Below are 23193 nucleotides of genomic sequence, written 5' to 3' on the forward strand. Positions count from 1 at the left end.
GTATTATATGGCTTCTATCACCACCCCCCTGAGGTTTGGAGTGTATTCGTTTGGTAGGATTTTGGAAACAGTCCTTTTTCAAGGGTTGAGTGGAGATTTGTTTGCCTCTATTATCACTATACACTAATACACTTTATGGTGGTGGTGTTATATACCACGTTTATATTTTATTACCACTTTATCATTTCATGATAAGTTTCTATTATATACACACTAGCTGATGTACCCGGCGTTGCACGGGATGTAAATGTGTCAGTTTTTATGAGTGACAGTGTAAGGTTAGGTGAATCATTTTGTGTAAAGGTTGTTGAATAAATAGTAAAAGACATATGCAATGAATTTTATAATAATTTTAAAAAGTTTTTATTTTTTGTTGTAATGTAAAAAGTCGTACTTACACTCCCTTTACACTTAGACTTACACTCACACAACATATACACACATATGGACGCACATACACGCATATAGACTTACCTGCAGCTCCCGGCTCAATATACACGTTAAGCATGTGTCACGTGGCCGCGCGTTCGCATAGGAAAGCACGGCCGCATGCTGTATAGAATAGGCCTTCTAGTGTCTCCCAGTTGAGGCAACAACATACAGAGTGAATGTGATAGATAGATAGTGAATGATGAACCAGTAGTATAATAGATAGCATAGGTATTTGTGTGTGTTAGTGTTAGTTGTTGTGTGTGTGTGTATGAGCGAGTGTCCCCAGCATGATATACATAAGTGGCTGAAGTTCTTCGTGTAGTAGGTCGTTAAACGTTATGTCAGCATAGATAGATGAATGTTCTTACCTGGTAGTCCCAGTGATGTCAGATTTTGTAGTGTGAGGTGTCGCCTTGGAGCGGTGGCTGCAGCGTCTGTTAGTGGTGTGACCGGGGGGAGGGGGGTTGGTGGTGGGGGAGAGGTGATTCTGGGGCCGAACATCGGCGGCTGTTAGTGGTGTGACCGGGGGGAGGGGGGTTGGTGGTGGGGGAGAGGTGAAGCCGGCGCCGAGGAGCGGCAGCTGTTAGTGGTAGTGGTGGGACCGGGGGGAGGGGGGTTGGTGGTGGGGGAGAGGTGATTCCGGGGCCGAACAGCGGCAACTGTTAGTGGTGTGACTGGGGGGAGGTGGGTTTGTGGTGAGGGAGAGGTGAGGCCTGCGCCAAGGAGCGGCGGCTGTTTTTGGTGTGGCCGAGGGGAGGTGTGTGGGTGTGGGGGGAGAGGTGAGGAGTGTGGGTTCGCCAAGTTGTTTTCGTAGCAAGTAAGGTTCCGACTGCAACTGGAAGTGAGATGGTCCTGCTAAGTGAGGTTCCAAATCCAAGTGAGGGCAAGAGGTGCAATGTGAGGGGTGGGGTGAGGGGGGGGGGGGGTGTTGGGGGTTGCGTCCGTGGCCAATGACACAGGGGGAACACAGGGCCAATCACACAGGGGGAAGAAATACACACACAAACATTATTTCAGTCTTATAGATATATAGATTACTGGTGAAGGGAGTGTTTGAGTGCCATCCAGTGTTCTTTCCAGTGTATTCCAGCCCTGACCTCTGCCTGCTTACTGACTTCGGATACTCTAACAGGACTCTATCCCTGGGCTCTGGTCGGTTATTCTGTATCCATACCTCAGCCTTGCTTGTCCGCTTCCTGATTCAAAATGAGCACCATCACAGTAATCCATGCCCATATTGTAGCCATGGTTTACCACAGTGAGAATTAATGGGTTTATTGGCAAATGTTTTTATTTAATTGTATTGTAATGTATTTTATTTTTTGTAGGTTTCTTTTAGGTTGCCCATTCATTGCGGCTATCTGTGCTCCCATTGCGGGCAGAGACTACCACAGCGACAATCAATGGGTTTATTGGTTGCTGTGTCATGTATAGTACTGTAATGTCAATGTGATTTTATTGTGTATTTATTTTATTTTGAAAACAAATGGGCAAACGTGCTATTAGAGCTTTTGCCCATTTGTATGTGTGGTTATGGAGGTAGAGGGGGGGGGAGATGGGGGTAATTGCCCCAGGGAGGGTAATTAAGCCTCCCAGGTGGGTAGTAGGGGGGGGGGGGTTAAACCCTTAATTATCATAGTGGTTACTAACCGCTAAGGTCATTAAGTGGTTTAGTCTCCAGTAATTAATTTTTTATTTTTATGTTGCTGACCACGGAGGTGTTTTACAGTGATGTATATATTTTAGTGTATTGCACTGTAATGATTATTTGAATGGGCAAAATCGCAATTAGCCATCTTTGGCTAGTAGCACTTTTACCCATTCCTGTGTGGTGTTGGTGGTAGAGGGGGTGGGTGAAGGGGGTAGATGTCCCGGTGGGTTTTTAGACCGTGCGGGAGTGGTTAACCCCTTCATTACCTTAGCAACCCTTCCAGGAGACCTAAACACCCACCCTGGGGCAACTACAAGCTTCACCCACCCCTTCTACTAACAACAAAGCAGTTCCTGCTATTTAACCCCTTCATTACCTTAGCGGTTAGCCACTAAGGTAATGAAGCTGGGCTGTAATTTTAGTTTTATTACCTACAGTAGGATTGAAGCTATGGGTCTCCGGAGCTGAAATGAATGCGGGTCAGTACCGGAGATCCCTAAAATCAATCCTATGCAGTAAATATAAAAGAAGCTCTGTCTGATGTAATTCGTGATTCCGATCTCGCCACCCTTAAGGTAGCGAGAAAAATAACGCAAGTGTTTAACCCGCGATTTGCATATTGGAGCTTTGTGAATAGCAGTTACTGCAAAAAAATGTGAGTTTGGGCATTTTTTCAGCTAACGCACGGCTTTTAGTAGCGAGTGTTACCGCTCGTTAAAAAGCCATTTTGAAGCGATTTTGCCATGTTATCGAAGATTTGTGAATAGCTACACATGCAAAATCGCTTGAAAAGGGCAAGCGTTAAGTCATTTATCAGAGTTCAGTGAATAGACACCATGTCACGATGACACCAACTTTATCAACACATTTATATTTCTGGGTACTTGATTGAACAGAACAAGTTGCAAAATAAATTGTGATTTATTTCCTTAATAGAAAAACACACGACATCTGCAGAATACACTTAAAACAACACTTACTGGGATAAGGGAACAAAATAAATTGTCCTTGGAACAAAATAAATTGTCCTTTGCTTGCAAGTGCAAGAAATGCAGCCTTGGTTTTAAAAGTCCTGTGGTTATGTTGTTATTAACCCCTTCACTCCTGGACCAGTTGCTGCTGTGCTGGAACAAAGTCTTGCATCTTTACATCATGGATTAAAATTCAGGAATCACACTGGGGATACCTGGGGAGTCCCCGTTATAGACTGCCCAAAGCTATCTTTAACATGTGGATCCAATCCCCTTGTGGGAATAAAAAAAACCCACGAATAGCCTAGTTACCCACAGTTCATAAGACCAGTCAAAAAGGCTGTCCGGTGGGCAGGGCGCATGGGTCAGGTTGACGCCCATGCCACTTAGCACACCTGGGCTACACCCATATCTTGGCACCACTAAGTCTGATTTTTGACCCAGAGGCATCACTAGCCTGACATCTGCTGTGCATCAGTATGTCAGATTTGTATACATTATGGGTCTGCTGGGTCTTTTCATAACTGACACTCTTTTAGACAGGGAGATGCTAATCAACTAGATCCCTTTGAGGCTCCATCATAACAATACCGAAGCTCATTCACCCTTCTCACAGCTGTACGTCCACGGAATTCCTGCTTGGACTTACAAAAAATACCTCCTGCCTTACATTTAAGATCTAGAGTTTTTACACACTTTATTAAACAACATGTTACGTTTGTGTTATAACTGTAAAAATGATATTTATGTGCATGTAGTGGTTCACTGTATTTGCACCTCAAAAATGAGGTTTCTGGGTGCTTTAGTTCTAGAATTAGTATTTCTCATTGAAATGCCGGCTTCTATACTGCCATCATGTGTCGGTTATAGGGTATGGCAAGCAATGCATCTTGTCTTTTACCCTCGCAGGCAGGGAATGGCCTGCAAATGGGGAATAAAAATGGCTGGGAGAGGGCAAACACAGGAATGCATAGCAAATAAGTTTAACCCCTTCCTTCCCCGTCACAACCCATAGTATCCCAAATATGAAAACACAAACCGGGTACCATATGTGACTAAATTTACAACACAATGACAGGGTAGTCGGTTGTATAAATTATAAGAATATACCTTCAGTGACTGTAAAGTGTCAGCATCAGAATCACACTTTTCTCCAATTTCAGTTTTCATTCCCTCAATTACATCCTCCTCCTGCTCTTCTTCCTCATCCTCATCTTCCTCCTCCTCAGGGAACTCTTCTGAAAGCATAAGCTCAATGTTGTCCTCTTCCTCTTCCTCTTCCTCAGCGTTGTCTTCATCTCTTATTTCCGGATCTTTTTTCTGCCACAGAAAATCCCATTGTTACATACACTTCAATAATTACTGGTAGGTCCTTAAATATTTTAAAATACTTTTAACATCAATGTTATTATCAGTTGCTGTTACTAAAGGAGGAGATGAAAATAAAAAAACCATTGCAGTGATGGTAGCCTTTGATACACGTAATGACTGAAGGAAGACAGGGCACACGGATTTGATACACTGCATGCAGTAAAAGTGCTCACCGGTTTTTCCTCATTCATGGTATTTTGTTCTGCTACTAGTTCAGCCCGTCTTTTGGCAATCTGTTGATCCTGCACAAAATTATATTGTTATAGTCATGTTAATCCAGTTGCAACAATGAAAAACTATCAAATATATTTATTACATTTGATTACAGACCTCCAAGTGTACGGGAAAAAGTACTTAAATAGTAGGTGAAACCTTTTCCATCTGAATAAAAAGGTGTAATTTGATGGTGAAGTCAATGATACAGTTTATTATAATGCGGACTTTAAATAATCTTTTTATGTCCTCTATAGAGATAATGGGCCTTATTTACTAGGCGGTGCAAAGCTATAAGGCTCTCTATGACTTATAGCTTAAATGGGCCCACTTAAATGGGCCAGAAGGCGTCTTGTGGCTTAGTGTCACTTAGTAAATATAGTGTTCGGTCCTGCATTTCTATGATGCAGGATTCTACAGATCTTTCAATAATTTTCCCGTATGGGAAATAATCTATTAAACGTGTATTATGCAATTGGAAAGGTCACAATGAAATAACAGAATATTTGTAAGGCTGCTGTGGTTTCCCTTGTCTATCTCAGAACGATTTTCAATGGAATTTACCATGGGTCACTTAAAATTATTTGAAGTACCGCCCATTTGAAACAGGTGGTTGTCTGGCATTCCCAAGAGGGTCAATACCGATGGGTAGATATAGAAAATAGATTTATTAACTCTGGGTCACTCCCGGCTCTTTTATGGAATAACAAGTCAACAAAGGGTCTTAAACTAGACCTTTTTGACTCGGCAGTAATAACATTTTCTATTAAGATTTGGTATAAGGCCAAAACCAATTATCAATTAGCCTCAGCTCCTTCGAGTTGTACCCCTATTTTTGACAACCCAGAGTTTGGTCCGCAGGTATTTTTTATTTATGGAAGGTTAATAATATTAGAGATGTGGGAGATATGCTTCAGAGAGGTAAATTATAACATTTTAGTGATTTTTGTCAGAGATACTCTTTCACGGGAGCTGAGATGTTCAGATTTTTACAAGTTTCTCACTATATTAGGCAGCTGTCCCCAGGTGGGTCTTTCCCAAAGTGTACGGTATTCGAAGAACTATGCAGAAATAGAAAATATCAGTGGGGTCTTATCTTAATTATTTACCAATTTCATAGCTCTCGTGAATTTAAAGCTCACTGTACACCCTGGTATATGGATCAATGGGCCCAGGATTTTTAGGTAGAGATTTCTTGGGAGGACTGCCAAACTATCTGGATTAATGCAACGACACATCATTATGCACAATATCCAAAGAAAATATTTAGAAAGTTCTTTTCAGGTGGTATTTGACGCCCCAGAGGTTGAGGCAGATTTGCCCAGAGACAACGAACCTCTGTTGGAGGGATTGTGGTGGTGTTGGAGATATGGCCCATATCTGGTGGTTCTGTCCCAAAATACAGAGGTTCTGGGGAGTAGTGCAGAATTTAGTGCGAGACACTTTTGGGATAAGGATCCCCCTAGGCCCGATTATAATGGTTCAGGGTAAACCGCTAGATTATTTATACAAAAATAAATCTAAACTTTTGTTGCATATTCTGAACGCAGCTAGACGTGCCTGGAAAAAACCTCTATCCCCCTCCAGGAGAGATATTACTTTGAGAATAAATGAGGTGCAATCTATGGAAAGATTAACAGTGTATGTTAGACATAATTCAAGAAAATTCCAAAAGGTTTGGGAGCCCTGGAACTCTAGGGGGAATAGATTAACTGTATAGTCATTGTGGATGGAGGGCTGTATTTTTTCTCTTTCAGAGTTGGTAACTTTATATGATATCTGGAGTTGGGATTGTATGGCATCATCGTTTTTTTTTTTTTTTAAATTGTATTTCTGGATTTTTGTTTCTTTTATTATACTGGTGTTAATTTGGTGATAACCCCCCCCCCCCCCCATCCCTTTCTCTATTTCTGTATCCTTTCCCTTATGTTTTTCAAAAACTCAAAATAAAAAATAAGCTACAAAAAAAAATGATTTGAAGTAGCTATAATTTTTTTTGTGTTGTTCTAATCATGTACACACCACTTCACAGTAAAGGTATACATGCAATGTAAAATATAAGAACAGTATGTATTATAGAAGGATAAGAGTATGAGGCAGAAAAAAATTAGGTAAGGGGGTGTCCATGCAGAACACAGCTTACAATTTAAATGGCTTTAGAAAATGCCCGGGCGCTACCACAGAATTGAATGTGTGGGGAAATAAAAAGTTCTTTTTAGAACAAAACAACCTTATAGGGTATATAAGGTTCCCATCTACTTCGAACTCTCTTCCTGCGGCTCAAGACCCCAATAGGACCTATCCAAGATCCTTGATAGTACAGAAAAACAAGAAGAACAGGGGGAGCACAGGTTGAGGGATAATACAAATGCTTCTAACACTTTGATGGAATTCAAGGTCATGTGATCCTAGACTTTTGTATGTGATGAAGTGTAAAATAACATAAACACTTACACAGCCTTGTGTAAATGCTTTCACATCAAGGTTTCTTTACTTTACTTCTTTATCTTCTATGTTCTCTCGGTGCGGTCATTTCTTCTCCTCTGGTCCAAAGGAAGGCTTCTCCGATCTTTCTGTGGGACTGGCTTGCAGTGTTGTTCTCAGTGCATAAATGGAGTACAAAACAGATTTGTGAGGGACAATATAAATACGGTATAATAATCACTGAAACCGACAGTTTATTAAATCAAATGCAGAGAAATACTGCATACACTCACACGGGCAAGTGTGAATGTCGTCTGGAGCGAAGTGTCTTTAATTGCACTTCTTTGGAGACCTATCATATGAGGCTCCTGTTTTTCCACACTATATAATGAGACAAAGGAGGTGAATGGGGGTATAACCAAAAGAATTTTAAAAAATTACTCACACGGCCATGTGTGAGTATACACTAGGATTGGTTTCTCTTCCTCCCTCTTAAATATCCAATAAGCTTCAGCTAAGTGGGAGTCACTTAGAGTGTCTTGTTAACACAGTGAATCCAAGATGGTGTAATAGTGATCTTTAATGAACCAAAAAAAGCAATACATAAAACCACAGTACAAAAAGGTTTTTAAAAAAGCGCTCAGTCAAAACGACATGAGAGCTGGGTGAATATAAAAAACAGCCAGTCTTTCAGGAAAGTTCTTGCGGGATGTTTAAGTGCGCAGCTAACTCTCCGCGTCCGGGTGTTGTGTTGCGCTCCTATCTCCTGCTCCTGACGGTGGCCGAAATGGTTCAAAAGACTCGGGGATTGTAGCAACGCGTTTTGCCCTTTTTGGCCTGAGAAAGCCCAAAAAGGGCGAAACGCGTTGCTACAATCCCCGAGTCTTTTGAACCATTTCGGCCACCGTCAGGAGCAGGAGATAGGAGCGCAACACAACACCCGGACGCGGAGAGTTAGCTGCGCACTTAAACATCCCGCAAGAACTTTCCTGAAAAACTGTCTGTTTTTTTATATTCACTCAGCTCTCGTCGTTTTGACTGAGCGCTTTTTTAAAAACCTTTTTGTACTGTGGTTTTATGTATTGCTTTTTTTGGTTCATTAAAGATCACGATTACCCCATCTTGGATTCACTGTGTTAACAAGACACTCTAAGTGACTCCCACTTAGCTGAAGCTTATTGGATATTTAAGAGGGAGGAAGAGAAACCAATCCTAGTGTATACTCACACATGGCCGTGTGAGTAATTTTTTTAAATTCTTTTGGTTATACCCCCATTCACCTCCTTTGTCTCATTATATAGTGTGGAAAAACAGGAGCCTCATATGATAGGTCTCCAAAGAAGTGCAATTAAAGACACTTCGCTCCAGAGGACACTCACACTTGCCCGTGTGAGTGTATGCAGTATTTCTCTGCATTTGATTTAATAAACTGTCGGTTTCAGTGATTATTATACCGTATTTGTATTGTCCCTCACAAATCTGTTTTGTACTCCATTTATGCACTGAGGACAACACTGCAAGCCAGTCCCACAGAAAGATCGGAGAAGCCTTCCTTTGGACCAGAGGAGAAGAAATGACCGCACCGAGAGAACATAGAAGATAAAGAAGTAAAGTAAAGAAACCTTGATGTGAAAGCATTTACACAAGGCCGTGTAAGTGTTTATGTTATTTTACACTTCATCACATACAAAAGTCTAGGATCACATGACCTTGAATTCCATCAAAGTGTTAGAAGCATTTGTATTATCCCTCAACCTGTGCTCCCCCTGTTCTTCTTGTTTTACTTTAAATGGCTTGTCAGAAGATTTAGGCAGCAGGAATAAATGTAAGTTCATTAGAGAGTGCAATGCATATCAACTTTGGTGATAGTATGATCTATGAATGTATCAGTGTTTATATGCTACTGAAATGCTTTCTTGAAAAGATTTTAAAAATCGGCCTCATAGACAGGGATTGTTTCTTAAAAACTGGTTGCAAGAGCTAGAGAGGGCTGTGAGTTAGAAGTATTTCAGGCTCAGAAGAACAGTAAGCCATAATACCTTGGGAGATTGCAGAGGATTGTACAGCTTTTTAAAATGTTATTGTGTTGATGGTATATATATATATATATATATATATATATACTGTATATGCTTTGTAGGGTTACGAATTGTACCCAATTTCATTTGTGATAAGACTTTCTGTGAAACCTGTATCTACACGTAAACCTATAAGTTGTAAAATTGTAACTTATGGAGGATACGTTCTGTAAGGATAAAAAAGGCAATGACTAAGGCTGCGCTTATAGTGCCTTGCGGCGACGGCGACGTAGCTCCAAAACAAATGCATTGTCGCCGTCGCAAGCGCTATTGTAAGCACGACGCGACGGGAGCGACGTCGCAACCAAAAATTTGGTAGCCGGTCAAATTTGATTTTTCAGAGGCTGTCGCCACATGTGACTGCCTCTGAACCAATCAATGGCCAGGTCGCTAGCGACGTCGCTTCAAAGCAAAATTCAACTTTTGGGGGTGGCGACGGCGATGGGTGACGTCACCCGTCGCCGTCGCGGGCACTATATGCCTGGCCTTATACAAGTGGTAGTGAGCCAATTCTGCCTGCATTTAAAATAGATTGCAGGGGGAGAGGGGGACGTTTGGAGACCAGTTAGTAAAAATTATTTAGGTTTACGATATGGGAGAGCCTGCAATAGCATCTTCAATTACTGAAATTACAAGTAAAAACAAAACAACATGTTTACCCTTCGTTTCTTCTTCATTTCTTTCACTTTCTGCTTATACTCCTGCTTTTTCCTTTGTCTTTCTTTCCACTTTGCTAAGCGTGGAGGAAGGAGTCGGTCACAAATGTCATTTTCTTCTACTTCAAGGAAGACAGCAATATCTGGGAAAAAGCCACGCTCAGCTATGTACTGAACCTCCTCCAGTGTGCTGGGGAATCCATCTAGAATGACTCCAGTTGAGCTAGTAGGAAAAGACAACACATGATTTTATATCAGCATATGATGACCAGAATTACTATTTATTTATTAAATATTTTAACCCATTGGGCGGTGCTGTGGGACAGATTAGCACAATGTTGCAAGATTTAGAAGAATTTAAGAAGCAGAGTATGGATATAACATACTGTAGCTAATATACCTGTCTTGCTCTAAAATATCATATCTGAAAACGTCTGAATTTACCCCTACAGATTCTATTTGGGAGGTAAAATATTTGTCGCCAATTCACAGCACTCCAGGAGGGGGGTTACTCAGTATGGCTGCCAAACCAACTTCTTAGTTTAGGAGGAATATCTGAAAGGTTTTCCATGTAATGTATTACAATCTGCCTAATTGACAGAGAAGAGTAAACAACTATATAGACACATTGGGCCGTGTTTACTAAGCAGTACAAAGCCACAAGACATCTTACAGCCCATTCAAGTGAATGAGCATAAGGTATCGGACGAGGACACCGACATGAAAACTACAGCATTGTAAAACCCAGAATCCGTTTGCATATTGTACGTGAATGAATGAGAGAACAAAACAACAACTCTGAAACGTAAATATCACGTTTTGAAATACTATTTTCAGCATATATAATTTATCACCAAATTCAGATAAACCAGACCGGACTAATGGCGATTTATTTTAGTGATGTTAGGGTCAGGTAAACTCAGAGTGGAACATGACAAAGGAACCTACAGTGAGTCATAAGCATTTAACTCAAGCACTTCCAATGGTGCAGCAACACATTATGTGGCAATGCTTTGCAGGCCCCTCTGGCAGCAAAAGGGTTAAAGTATATTTTGATGCGTGTTCTTATACTTCAATAAATAAAACTTTACGTTTTTAAAAACACACAAAAAGCAACACTTTTATCACCTAAGTATTATAGAATTGGTAGTAGAGCAGGCCTGCACAACTCGTAAAGTGAGAAGGGCCGAACTGCTCCAAGGAAAAAATGTTTGGGCCGCACGGGTAAAATCATCATCATCATCATCATCATCTCTCCTCCAGCACCTCTCATCATCATCATCCTCATATATCTCCCCTCATCATCATCCTCATATCTCCACCAGCACCCTTCATTATCATCCTCATATCTCCCCCCAGAACCCCTCTCTATCAACCTTTGCGATACTCCCCATCTATCTCTCATACCCCCATCTCTCCCCCTCACCCACACACATAATACTCCCCCTCCACATCAAACACACAATAACCCTCTGCACACCACACATATCCCAGCCCCCTTGCACCTCACATCCCTCTCCCCCTGCAACTCACATCACTCCCCATGCACCTCAAATCATTCCCCATGCACCTCAAATCACCCCCCATGCACCTCAAATCACCCCCCAGCACCGCAAATCACCCCCCTTGCACCGCAAATCACCCCCTTTGCACCTCAAATCACTCCCCCCCTGCACCTCACATCACTTTCCCCCCCTGCATCACACATCTCTCCCCTGCACCTCCAATGACCCCCCTGCACCTCCAATGACCCCCCTGCACCTACAATGACTCCCCCTTGCACCTCCAATGACCCCCCCTTGCACCTCCAATGACCCTCCCATGCACCTCCAGTGACCCCCCCTGCACCTCCAATGACCCTCCCCTGCACCTCCAATGACCCTCCCTTGCACCTCCAATGACCCTCCCTTGCACCTTTAATCACCCCCTTGCACCTCCAATCACCCCGCTTGCACCTCCAATGACTCCTCCACACCTCCAACGACTCCCCCCTGCACCTCCAATGACCCCCCCCTACCTTGGTTTGCTGCGGAGGAGGCAGCAGAGCAGGGGCAGGACTTCACGCACGCACTCTAGCAAGCAGCAGGCATGGAAGTGCCTCAATGCTAGAGCGCGCTGCTGCCATGGCTCGAGGAGGAGAGCGGGCTCCTGGAGGAGGGGGAGAGTGGGCTCTTGGGGGAGGGGGAGAGACGGGATCTTGGGGGAGCGGGCTCGTGGGGGAACGGGATAGCGGACTCGGGAGTGAGGCGGAGGTGTAGAGAGGACTTGGGAGGGAGGGAGAGGGTGAGCAGAAAGCCGCCGCGGGCCGCACAATGAGTGCAGGCGGGCCGCTTGTTGTGCAGGCCTGTAGTAGAGGGTGAACAAGTCCTCCAATATTTGTTCATATAATTTTTCACTAACGTATTTAGTGGCAATGACTTCTTACAAGATTACAAAGCTTAGAATAATATTTCTTCATTTTTAGATTACCGAAACGGTTCTTTCTTCCACCACTCTGCTACAATCTCATCCAGCAGTTCTGACGGCAGTGGCTCACTATCCACTAGGTAAGATTTGACTGCTGCTTCTTCATTTGTAAGAATCACTTCTTCCTTCTAGAGGTAAGACAAAGCATATATCATTAATGGTACAGGAAAAGTGTAGAAATATTGGTTGATTCTTACATTATAGTTATGCTGCATCAAAGTCGGTTTCAAGCAATGAGAGTGGAAAAAAAAAATATGTAAGCACTTTAATAGTAGGCGAGATTTCTTTTGTTCAGGACCAATAGGAACAGATTTACTAAGCAGCATTTTTGTTCTTTTTCAGGATGAGCACAATATTAGCAAAAGAATCACCAGATTTATAAAGCTTAAAGCAGCAATCCTCCCCAATAGGCCTATACGAGTTAAACTCATAATGGTAGACCCAAGCATGTCCTGCTCTAAGAGAAAAGGAGACGGTTTTAGTGTTTAAATCATTATTTTCCACATTTTTAGCTTTGGAGGTTACCATGGTAAAACATTTTGTTTAAATACTTGCAAAAACAAATAATTTGTAACTTCTTGTTATATGGAATCCAGATAAATGTAAGTGGCTTCTGGAGCAAATTGATGCAGATGATTCTTTACAGTTAGAAACTGTGCAAGGCTATGCCAGCAGCACTACTAAAAAGCCAAAAGGACGCACTTACTAGAATTCCCTCCTACTGTCTCTATACGTTCCCCTACCTACCAATTAGACTGTAAGCTTCTCGGAGCAGGGACTCCTCTTGTAGAGGGAGAGGGGGGTTGGCCCGGTATTAAAGGGGTTGCACCCCATATGGCCACCCCCTGACCTCACCAGGGAGGCAAGGGGTTAACTGGACTGCGGTCCAGGAATGTGGCTTACACCTTGTAATGTTAGGAAAATGTATGTTCCCCTGTTCCCATGTTTCATTATAATCCTGTATTTTAAAAATGTTTTAAAGTGCATTTCTGTATCTCCGGTTCTGGAGGTCGCAGAGAGTTGAAATTTGGCCAATATGTAGAGTCACTGTAGGCATTAAAAACTGGCAAATTTCGACCCACTGGGCCCACCAGAACAGAACTTATTAATATATGAAGATATTAAAGTATATATGGTATTTTGGATCTGCTCTGAAAATGCAGACTCCATCTGCTATGCTAATAGGTCAGGAAGGGCAGCCGGATGATTTAGCATAAGCCCTGTGATCAAAAGTTAACTGCCCTGATTGTTTACACTAGGAACCAAGTACTGATCAAAAGACTCTGCCACTCTAATTGTTTACCTGAGAGCGGAGAAGCATCAAACTGGAGTGGTTTGTAAGTGTTATATCTACAGCTACAAACAATGAAGATCCTGCCAGATACTTCATCTGGTAGACTGGTCGTCGCCCCTGATTTAATTATGGGGCTACAGAAATAAGACCCTCAGAGTTCCAGTACGCATGGGCTAACTAGCTGGGGGGCATGGGTTAAACTGTGTTTCCACGTTAGGGATTGGATACAGATAATTGTTCACCAATAGTCTGTATTCAATGTTAAGAATAGGGTTACAAAGGTATATAAACTGTGTCAACCCTACAGTTTTAGTTGTTCTTCTGATTTCATCTTGAATGTCACCGGATTGCTGGAGAATTGCTAGCTGATACTTCTCCATTCCCCCAACCCTAAGTAAGTGTTACCTTCTAACCTGTTAATTGTACTATATTGCTGTGTTCACCTTTTTAAGGAATAAATATATTTTATTATATCTAAGCCTCGTCCAGTTCAACCCAGATATTTGGTGTTTGTTATACCTTGTCATAAGTTACCGTGACAAGCATATAATTAACTGGTGGCAGAGGTGGGATTGAACTGAACCTGTATTACAGTGTACTGCGGGACCCTGTAATATAGTGGGAACTCGAAGGGAATTGCGAGTTTCTGGGACTGAAGATATTGAACACACAGTAGTGCAACAGTTAACACAAGTTGTAACACCACCTCACTGCTGCGACCGTGAACCATGAGCGACGCTGAAGGCTCATCCAACATGAGGACCCGAGCTCAGCTGAAGGACAAGTGCCGTGAATATGGACTGCCCTATGAGAACCAGGAGGTCGCAGACATGGTTGACACAATCGGTGACTATGAAGCCCGGCTTGCAGAGCCTCAGGATACGGCTCAGCTTGCCCTTATACAGCCACCCGGAGATTAGGGAAGGAACCCAGTGCCAGGGCGGTGGAATCTCGGGGAGGGAACGAGTGCACCTCCCGGGAGCAGTGCAACAGGAGGGGTACTGGTTGCTGCGGCTACCAGTCCGTTCACCCCTGAAATGTTGGCACTGATTACTTCGTGGGGTGACAGAGGGACACCGGAGGAGCGGCTGCAGTTTATCACTATGGCAGTGAACAGACCCGCTTATTGCCCCCCTGTCCAACCCAACAAAGATGAACTGAAACTGGATCAGCACAGTCTCACCAAGTTCGTGGAAGGTACCGATCAGATCGACAGTTTTCTAAAGAACTTTGAAACACAGTGTCGGCGGTACAAAGTGCTTCCCCAGCATCAGGTTGCACGTTTGGACCCCTTACTGTCCGGCTTGGCTAAGCAGACGATGATGGCGCTTCCAGATGAGTATGCTGATGACTATGACCACCTGAAAGAACTGTTACTGTTTCAGTACGGTTTTACCCCTGAAGCCTACTGGGGTAAATTCCGTCAAGAAGAGAGGCAGCCCCTGGAGTCCTATGTTACCTACGTGACCCGCATGGCTTTGTATGGGATACGCTGGGTGGAGGGCTATGAGGCACGGACTTACCAACGCCTGCTGGACCTCATCTTTCAGGAGCAGCTCATGCAGCAGTGCCCGCCGGCGGTGAGGGCTTGGGTGTACGACAAGAAGCCCAAGACTTACCAGGAGGCGGCGAGGCTTGCAGACGACTATGTGGCCAGCTGAGCCCTGATGCCCACCAAAGCAGTAGCCAAGGCGGCGGTGGCACCGGCCAAAAAGTCTGCCAATACCCCCAATGGACTTAGAGGCCGCCTGCGGGCAGCAGTCCACCGAAGGCGGGGGAGCTCCGGCACGAGCGCCGGTGCTACAACTGCAACCGCCCTGGTCACATCAGACCAGATTGCCCGGAACCGCTGCGTTCCGGCGGACCCCATCAGGGGCAATGCACCCCAGCTGCGAAGCCGGTAGCCCGCATGCTGGTGGCTTCCACCAAAGACTCCGGACCGGTCATGGAACCAACTCCCAGCGAGACGTCCCATGCCACACCTGTCCCGGTTTCATCAGTGCCTACAGCCAGGAGCGGAGGACATCTCAGTGCGGACCTGCAGCAGACGGACGGCCGGAGCAGACATCTCACCCCGGTCACAGTCGGTGACCGGCAAGCAGTCGGCTTGATAGATTCAGGAGCTGCAGTGACCCTGGTCCGACCTGATATGGTCCGGCCAGAGGCATTACTCCCAGGCCCTGGGATACAGATCACTGTGGCCGACGGAGAGCCACGTTTCCTGCAAGTGGCCAGAATCTTTTTGGATTGGGGGAAGGGCCAAGGTGTGCGGGAGGTGGGGATTTTACCCGGTTTGGATGCTGAAGTTCTTCTTGGCAACGATCTGGGTCCGATGACCTGCACCTACGACCGAGTGCCCAAACCCGCTGCTGTGGCGGCGGTTACCCGGAGCCAGACAGCGGCAATGGTGCGGCGCCAGTCCCCCAGCCTTTGGGACCAACGTTAGCGGAGGGCGCAGAGGAGACCGGGGAGGTAAGCCAGGATCAGTTGCAACCACAGACTGACTTACTGTTTCCCCTCACCCTTCCCCATTCTCCGGACAATGACATGACTGGAGGGTTGGCCAGAATTAGGAGCCCAGTTTAGGGAGGCAGTGAAGACAGACCCTACCCTGGCCGGCGTGAGACTTCGGGCGTCCGAATCTCAGGCAGGGGAAGGCACTGAGCACTGTCTATGGTATAAGGGACTCCTGTATAGAGAAGAAGGGAACCCAGGGATAGAGGAGGGATTGGCCAGTAAGCGACAGCTAGTAGTGCCCCAGGGGTACCGACAGCAACTGTTAAGGGTAGCTCACTCTATTCCGTTAGCGGGACATCAGGGGGTCAACAGAACGCGAGCCCGGTTATTACAGCGTTACTACTGGCTGGGGGCATCTCGAGATGTGGGCACTTTCTGCCGCTCTTGTGATGCCTGCCAGCGAGTGGGTAAGGCGGGCGACCGTGTGAAGGCACCCCTGAAACCCCTACCGATAATAGGGGAACCCTTCCAGAAAGTAGCGATGGATCTTGTAGGACCCCTTATGATTCCTAGCAGGTCAGGGAAGCGCTACATCCTCACGGTGGTGGATTTTGCCACCCGGTACCCTGAGGCGGTAGCGCTTGGCACCATAGATGCCAAGACAGTGGCAGCAGCTTTGCTGAACATTTTTTCTAGGGTAGGTTTCCCTAGTGAGATCCTAACTGATCACGGGTCGCAGTTCATGAGTGAACTGTTACATTGTCTCTGGGATGCATGCGGTGTACAGTACCGGCGCACTACCCCTTACCATCCCCAGACAAACGGATTATGTGAGAGGTTTAACGGTACCCTGAAGCAGATGCTTCGGACCTTTTTAGTGGCGGAGGGGAAAGACTGGGAGATTCATTTACAGCACTTGCTGTTTGCCTACCGAGAGGTACCGCAGGAATCTACAGGCTTCTCCCCCTTCGAGCTACTATATGGCCGCAGAATACGTGGACCTCTGGACCTATTCCGTGAGGGATGGGAAGGGGAGGCTACTGCTACTGGTGCTTCAGTGATCCAGTATGTAGTAGATCTCCGAGACCGGTTAGAGATGCTCATGGGGGTGGCCCAGGACCACCTCAGGGCCGCTCAGACCAAGCAAAAGCAATGGTATGACAGGAATGCCCGTAGCAGGGAATTCATCCCAGGACAGCAGGTGCTTGTTCTCAAACCCACTCGGGAGAACAAGTTGATGGCTGCCTGGTCGAGACTGTACCCGGTTATCCGAAAGGTGAATGAGTACAACTACGTTGTACAGGTAGAGCCTGAGAGGCATAAGACATATCACGTCAATATGCTGAAAGAATACAGAGCACCGAGTATGGGAGCAGTGATGGCCATTTGTAGCCCACTACTGGAGGATCCGGCGAGCAATGCTCTGCCTGATGATCTAGGGGAGGCTAGGCAGGGAAACACTGTGGAGCAGGTAGAGATAGGGGCACAGTTAAGTGCTAGGCAGCAGGTAGAAGCCAGGGACATGCTAGCTAAGTTTAGGGCCCTCTTCACTGACATGCCAGGAAACACACATCTCACAAAACACCCAGTGCACACAAGGGATCTGCAGCCACTGCATAAGCACGCTTATAGAGTGTCAGCAGAGGTCAAGATCAGTATGGAAAGGGAGATAGAGGAGATGCTGACCCTAGGGGTAATTACTCCGTCCCAGAGTCCTTGGGCAAGCCCGGTAGTTCTAGTCCCTAAGAAGGACAAGACCATCCGGTTTTGTGTGGACTACCGCTTGCTCAACGCTGGGACGGTGTCAGATGCCTACCCCATGCCCCACATGGATGAGTTACTGGATGAACTCGCGGGGGCAAAGTATCTGACCACTATGGATTTGAGCAAAGGCTATTGGCAAATCCCACTGACCCTGGAGGCTAGGGAGAAGTCAGCATTCATCACTCCAAGTGGCCTCTATGAATTTTTGGTGATGCCATTTGGGATGAAGAATGCCCCGGCTACCTTCCAACGCCTGGTCAATAGGTTACTGGAAGGGATGCAGAGCTATGTCAGGGCTTACTTAGATGACATTGCTATCTTCAGTAATTCCTGGGACTCCCACTTAGGACATGTAGCTGCGGTGCTGGATAGGATCAGGGAGGCTGGGCTTACCTTGAAACCCACTAAGTGTATGGTAGGGATGGCAGAGGTCCTGTACTTAGGGCACAGGGTGGGTGGAGGCCACCTCAAACCAGAGCCAGCCAAGGTAGAAGCCATAGTTCAGTGGCCTGTTTCAAAAACCAAGAAACAGGTCATGGTATTTTTGGGCACCGCAGGGTACTATAGGAAGTTTGTCCCACAATACAGCGCCGAGGCCAAACCCCTGACTGATTTGACCAAGAAGCAACTGCCTGTGCTTATCACCTGGACTTCTGCCTGTGAAACTGCTTTCCAGGCACTGAAAACTGCGCTTGCTGGGGCCCCAATACTGGCTGCCCCGGACTATACCAAACATTTCCTTATACAGACTGATGCCTTGGACTATGGCATTGGGGCTGTGTTGAGCCAAGTGGGGGATGACGGTAGAGAGCAAGCACCCTGTGGTGTACCTCAGCCGAAAACTACTCCCAAGAGAGGTGGATTTGGCCACCATTGAGAAAGAGTGCTTGGCCATTGTGTGGGCACTCAAAAAACTCCAGCCCTATGTGTATGAAAGGGCTTTCACGGTCCTCACAGACCACAACCCCCTGAGTTGGCTGCAGAGGGCCTCAGCGGAGAATGCCAAGTTGCTAAGGTGGAGCTTGGCCTTGCAAGAGTTTGAGTTTACTATTCAGCACAAAAAGGGTAGTGAAAACAGCAATGCTGATGGACTCTCACATCAGGACTATCCCTCTGAGACTGAGTTCGTTAAGGGTGCCAGCAGTGCCCCACTCCCCGTTAGGGCCAGTGGGCCACAGGTCACCCATTAAGAAGGGGAGGTGTAGAGGGAGAGGGGGGTTGGCCCGGTATTAAAGGGGTTGCACCCCATATGGCCACCCCCTGAACTCACCAGGGAGGCAAGGGGTTAACTGGACTGTGGTCCAGGAATGTGGCTTACACCTTGTCATGTCAGGAAAATGTATGTTCCCCATTTCCCATGTTTCATTATAATCCTGTATTTTAAAAATGTTTTAAAGTGCATTTCTGTATCTCCGGTTCTGGAGGTCGCAGAGAGTTGAAATTTGGCCAATATGTAGAGTCACTGTAGACATTAAAAAATGGCAAATTTCGACCCACTGGGCCCACCAGAACAGAACTTATTAATCTGTGAAGATATTAAAGTGTATATGGTATTTTGGATCTGCTCTGAAAATGCAGACTCCATCTGCTATGCTAATAGGTCAGGAAGGTCAGCCGGATGATTTAGCATAAGCCCTGTGATCAAAAGTTAACTGCCCTGATTGTTTACACTAAGAACCAAGTACTGATCAAAAGACTCTGCCACTCTAATTGTTTACAGGGAAAAGGGAGACCAAAAAGCGCACCAGCACAAACGGAGCAGGAAGAAACCAGAACAAAAAAATGATTAAAAGGGCACTTTAATGTGGCAAAAGACCCATCCAATGCATTTCGAACGACGCTGCGACGTTCGAAATGCATTGGATGGGTCTTTTGCCACATTAAAGTGCCCTTTTAATCATTTTTTTGTTCTGGTTTCTTCCTGCTCCGTTTGTGCTGGTGCGCTTTTTGGTCTCCCTTTTCCCTGTATTGCATTGAGTAGCTGCACAGCCTGCCTGCCTGCCCTACCAGGATGTGAGTATTTGCATATTTTTCAGGGGAACCTGCCAATGAGACATATGGTGAGTGGGTTGCACCACACACCACCTTTCTTCAGGAGGATAGTACCCATTATATGACACAATAGGTACTATATCAATTGTTAGTACCCTGGTACAGTGGTCTGGCTTATTATCATTTTGAGATATACCTGCATTTGAGCGCTTCAGCTATTTTCCATATCACTCTAATTGTTTACCTGAGGGCGGAGAAGCATCAAACTGGAGTGGTTTGTAAGTGTTATATCTACACCTACAAACAATGAAGATCCTGCCAGATACTTCATCTGGTAGACTGGTCGTCGCCCCTGATTTAATTATGGGGATGCAGAAATAAGACCCTCAGAGTCCCAGTACGCATGGGCTAACTAGCTGGGGGGCATGGGTTAAACTGTGTTTCCACGTTAGGGATTGGATACAGATAATTGTTCACCAATAGTCTGTATTCAATGTTAAGAATAGGGTTACAAAGGTATATAAACTGTGTCAACCCTACAGTTTTAGTTGTTCTTCTGATTTCATCTTGAATGTCACCGGATTGCTGGAGAATTGCTAGCTGATACTTCTCCATTCCCCCAACCCTAAGTAAGTGTTACCTTCTTGCCTGTTAATTGTACTATATTGCTGTGTTCACCTTTTTAAGGAATAAATATATTTTATTATATCTAAGCCTCGTTCAGTTCAACCCAGATATTTGGTGTTTGTTATACCTTGTCATGAGTTACCGTGACACCTCTTCCTTAATGTTACTTTTATGTCTGAAGCACTTATTCCCATGACCTGTTATTTATATTATCTGTTATTTATATGATTACAGCATGTATTACTACTGTGAAGCGCTATGTACATTTATGGCGCTATATAAATAAAGACATACAACACAATACAAAAGGGGCTTCAGTTTGTATGTTTAACAAAGCAGTTCTTTTCTTTATACATGTTAATAATAACGGGTCTGATAGAACTTCAACCATGGCACTAAGACGTCGAAAGTCTAAGAAAGTTAATTAGTTGAATACAGTGACATATGTCATTATGGATGCGCTTGTTCCAGGGCATCACTAATACAAACTGGTACACATGAAGAAAAGACCCGTAAGATTTTCTGTACATACCATCACATGTGTTAAAAACTCTCTTGTTGGTACAATAAAAGGTATTGCAGTTTATGACACATGTTTAGTGAGGAGATACACTCGGTTAAGAGAGTACAGTAGGGAGACAGTGAGAAGACTAGAGATACAGCGAAAACATACCAGTTTAAACGTTGCTGTAATCAGTTAGTCACAAGGGCTAAGCAAAATATCACCAAACAATTATGATAGTATGTCAGCAAATAAAAATACCACTTGTGAGCACATTCACGTCTCAGCCAAGTCCGCAACCCTGCTTTTTCCCATTATTTCTTACGATACAGTACTTCCACTGCAGTCAGGGATTCTGGGTAATGACATGCAAATGAGCACACAGCGTGTCACCTTTTGCTTCTTGTCCATTTTAACAGGAATAGTATATCAGAAAACCATTTTTAAGTTCCATTTTTCCCGCTTTTGATACTGGAGTAGACTTGTTAACTTCCTTAATGATCTTTCCCTCTTGAATGTGTGTGTGTATTATGGTATGTTTCCCTTTCACAGGGGCCTGCAAAGCAATACGGTTCATGCCTCTCTGTAAGCGAAAGGGTTAAGAATAAGATTGCCAATGTGTGTCATCTCTGGTGCAGCATCCCCGTTTACATATTTTGGCCTGAAAAATGTATGCTTCACTGCATCCTGAGCATGACCATTGTCCTTTTAAATAATGTTTGAATCGTTACATACATGTCTGCAGAGTAACGTATTGTGCAGTATTGCTTGAAGTTTGATGGGTGTACAGCAAGATTAAAGGGTTGGTGAGATTTATTTCAGTGGTTCCCCCTCTATTAGTATGGAGTGGAAATCTTTTAGCACTCTGTGTCATTTCAATCACATAGTAGTGTGTAACAATGAGCTACGGTCAATCTTCTGCATTTGTTTTGATATTTTCAGTACTGAACGTTCTAGGATAGAATTCTTAACTTGTGCCCCTTTGGTTTAAATGATTCACTAATTATTGTGAGGTGCCTGTTGCTGTTTTCTCTGGCAGTGCATATGCTTTTATACTTGGTTGCTTTACTTTGTCAAACGCCTCACTTGTTATGCGTGGGATAGAATTATGCAACAAAATCTGTTTGGGTGTGATTTCTCCCCCCCCCCCCACTTGATCAACAGGACATTGAAATGGTTTATTAGATTGTTGTAATAAATATATTCTCTTGTATTGTTGTATAGCAGATGTTAGGAATTGTGCATTTACAGATCTTCTGCATCATTCTTTTTATATTACCTTTGTGTCATTACTATCCCATTCAGACAGTGGGAGGTGGTAACATCAGGCCTGAGCATGTCCAATCATGGACAGACCTGATGCCTAAGGGCGGTGACACACCAAAATTTAGTAGTACCTCTACCCCCTCGAGGGAGGCAGGTCACACAGCCAAGAGCCTGACTATTGGGCCTTCTCTGGTCCTCTTCCGTTCGGGGGAGAGTGAGTGTGGACCATACATCTGCCTCTGCTAGAGGGGCAGGGAAGAACTTGGACTGCTGCGGGTGCCCTTGGCCTGTGGTGAAGGTCCAAGGACCATCCTTCAGTGGGTAGCTGAGAGTGGGACTGCATTGGGCAGAAGATTGCCATGTACTGCTGTTGGTGTACAAACAATAAACCGTTCCTGTTATTATACCTCCGGCCCGGTGTGTGATCTTACTAGGGAGTTAAATAAACACAAAAACACCTTGCTCACCAACTACAAAAGAAAGAAATCAATGGTGCATAGGGAAATTATGTAAGAGAACACTGATAAGTGACAAGAGGTTGTCACTAAAAGTCCCTAAAGCTTGCACTCGTAAACTGTAAAATATACATAAAGTACTAGTTAAATAACTAGTACCACTGATATCAAATTATTACAGACCAAATGGGAAATATCCACGTGAACCTAACTATAACACAACTAAAACGTATACAAACGTATACAACTTTATTACAAGCTAAAAACTGACAAAATGCATAAAATGACAACTAATAAACCATAAACAAAAGAGTCCCCATGTGAACGAAACGGACAGTATACTATTGTATAGCTTTATTTTGAGCCTCTTTGGGAACTAAGTATTAATGTGATAAGCTGCTACTCTGCAGTGTTTTGTGGTGAAGCTAATTAGCATTGTTAGTATATTATGGACACTGGCCCCTCATGTTCTGATAGGGCTTTACACTTGTGTTCATACTAGCATTTTTGTTTACCGTATACTGTCCGTTTCGTTCACATGGGGACTCTTTTGTTTATGGTTTATTAGCTGTCA

The 23193-nt window shown here is 44.6% G+C and overlaps 1 protein-coding gene across 3 annotated transcripts in view; it reads right to left on the bottom strand.

The window, feature by feature from the left end:
- The window catches only part of AK9 (adenylate kinase 9), a 179333-nt gene that overhangs the window by 22972 nt on the left and 133168 nt on the right, over positions 1-23193 (bottom strand). For all 3 annotated transcript variants that reach the window (XM_075597602.1, XM_075597600.1, XM_075597601.1), the window contains 4 exons: positions 12266-12390; positions 9800-10019; positions 4599-4667; positions 4165-4374 (listed from right to left, as the gene is read on the bottom strand). In XM_075597602.1, coding sequence (XP_075453717.1) covers positions 4165-4374; positions 4599-4667; positions 9800-10019; positions 12266-12390 — 624 coding nt within the window. The remainder of the gene's footprint in view (positions 1-4164; positions 4375-4598; positions 4668-9799; positions 10020-12265; positions 12391-23193) is intronic.

This window comes from Ascaphus truei, chromosome 4 (genome assembly GCF_040206685.1).
Source record: "Ascaphus truei isolate aAscTru1 chromosome 4, aAscTru1.hap1, whole genome shotgun sequence".
NCBI lineage: Eukaryota > Metazoa > Chordata > Amphibia > Anura > Ascaphidae > Ascaphus > Ascaphus truei.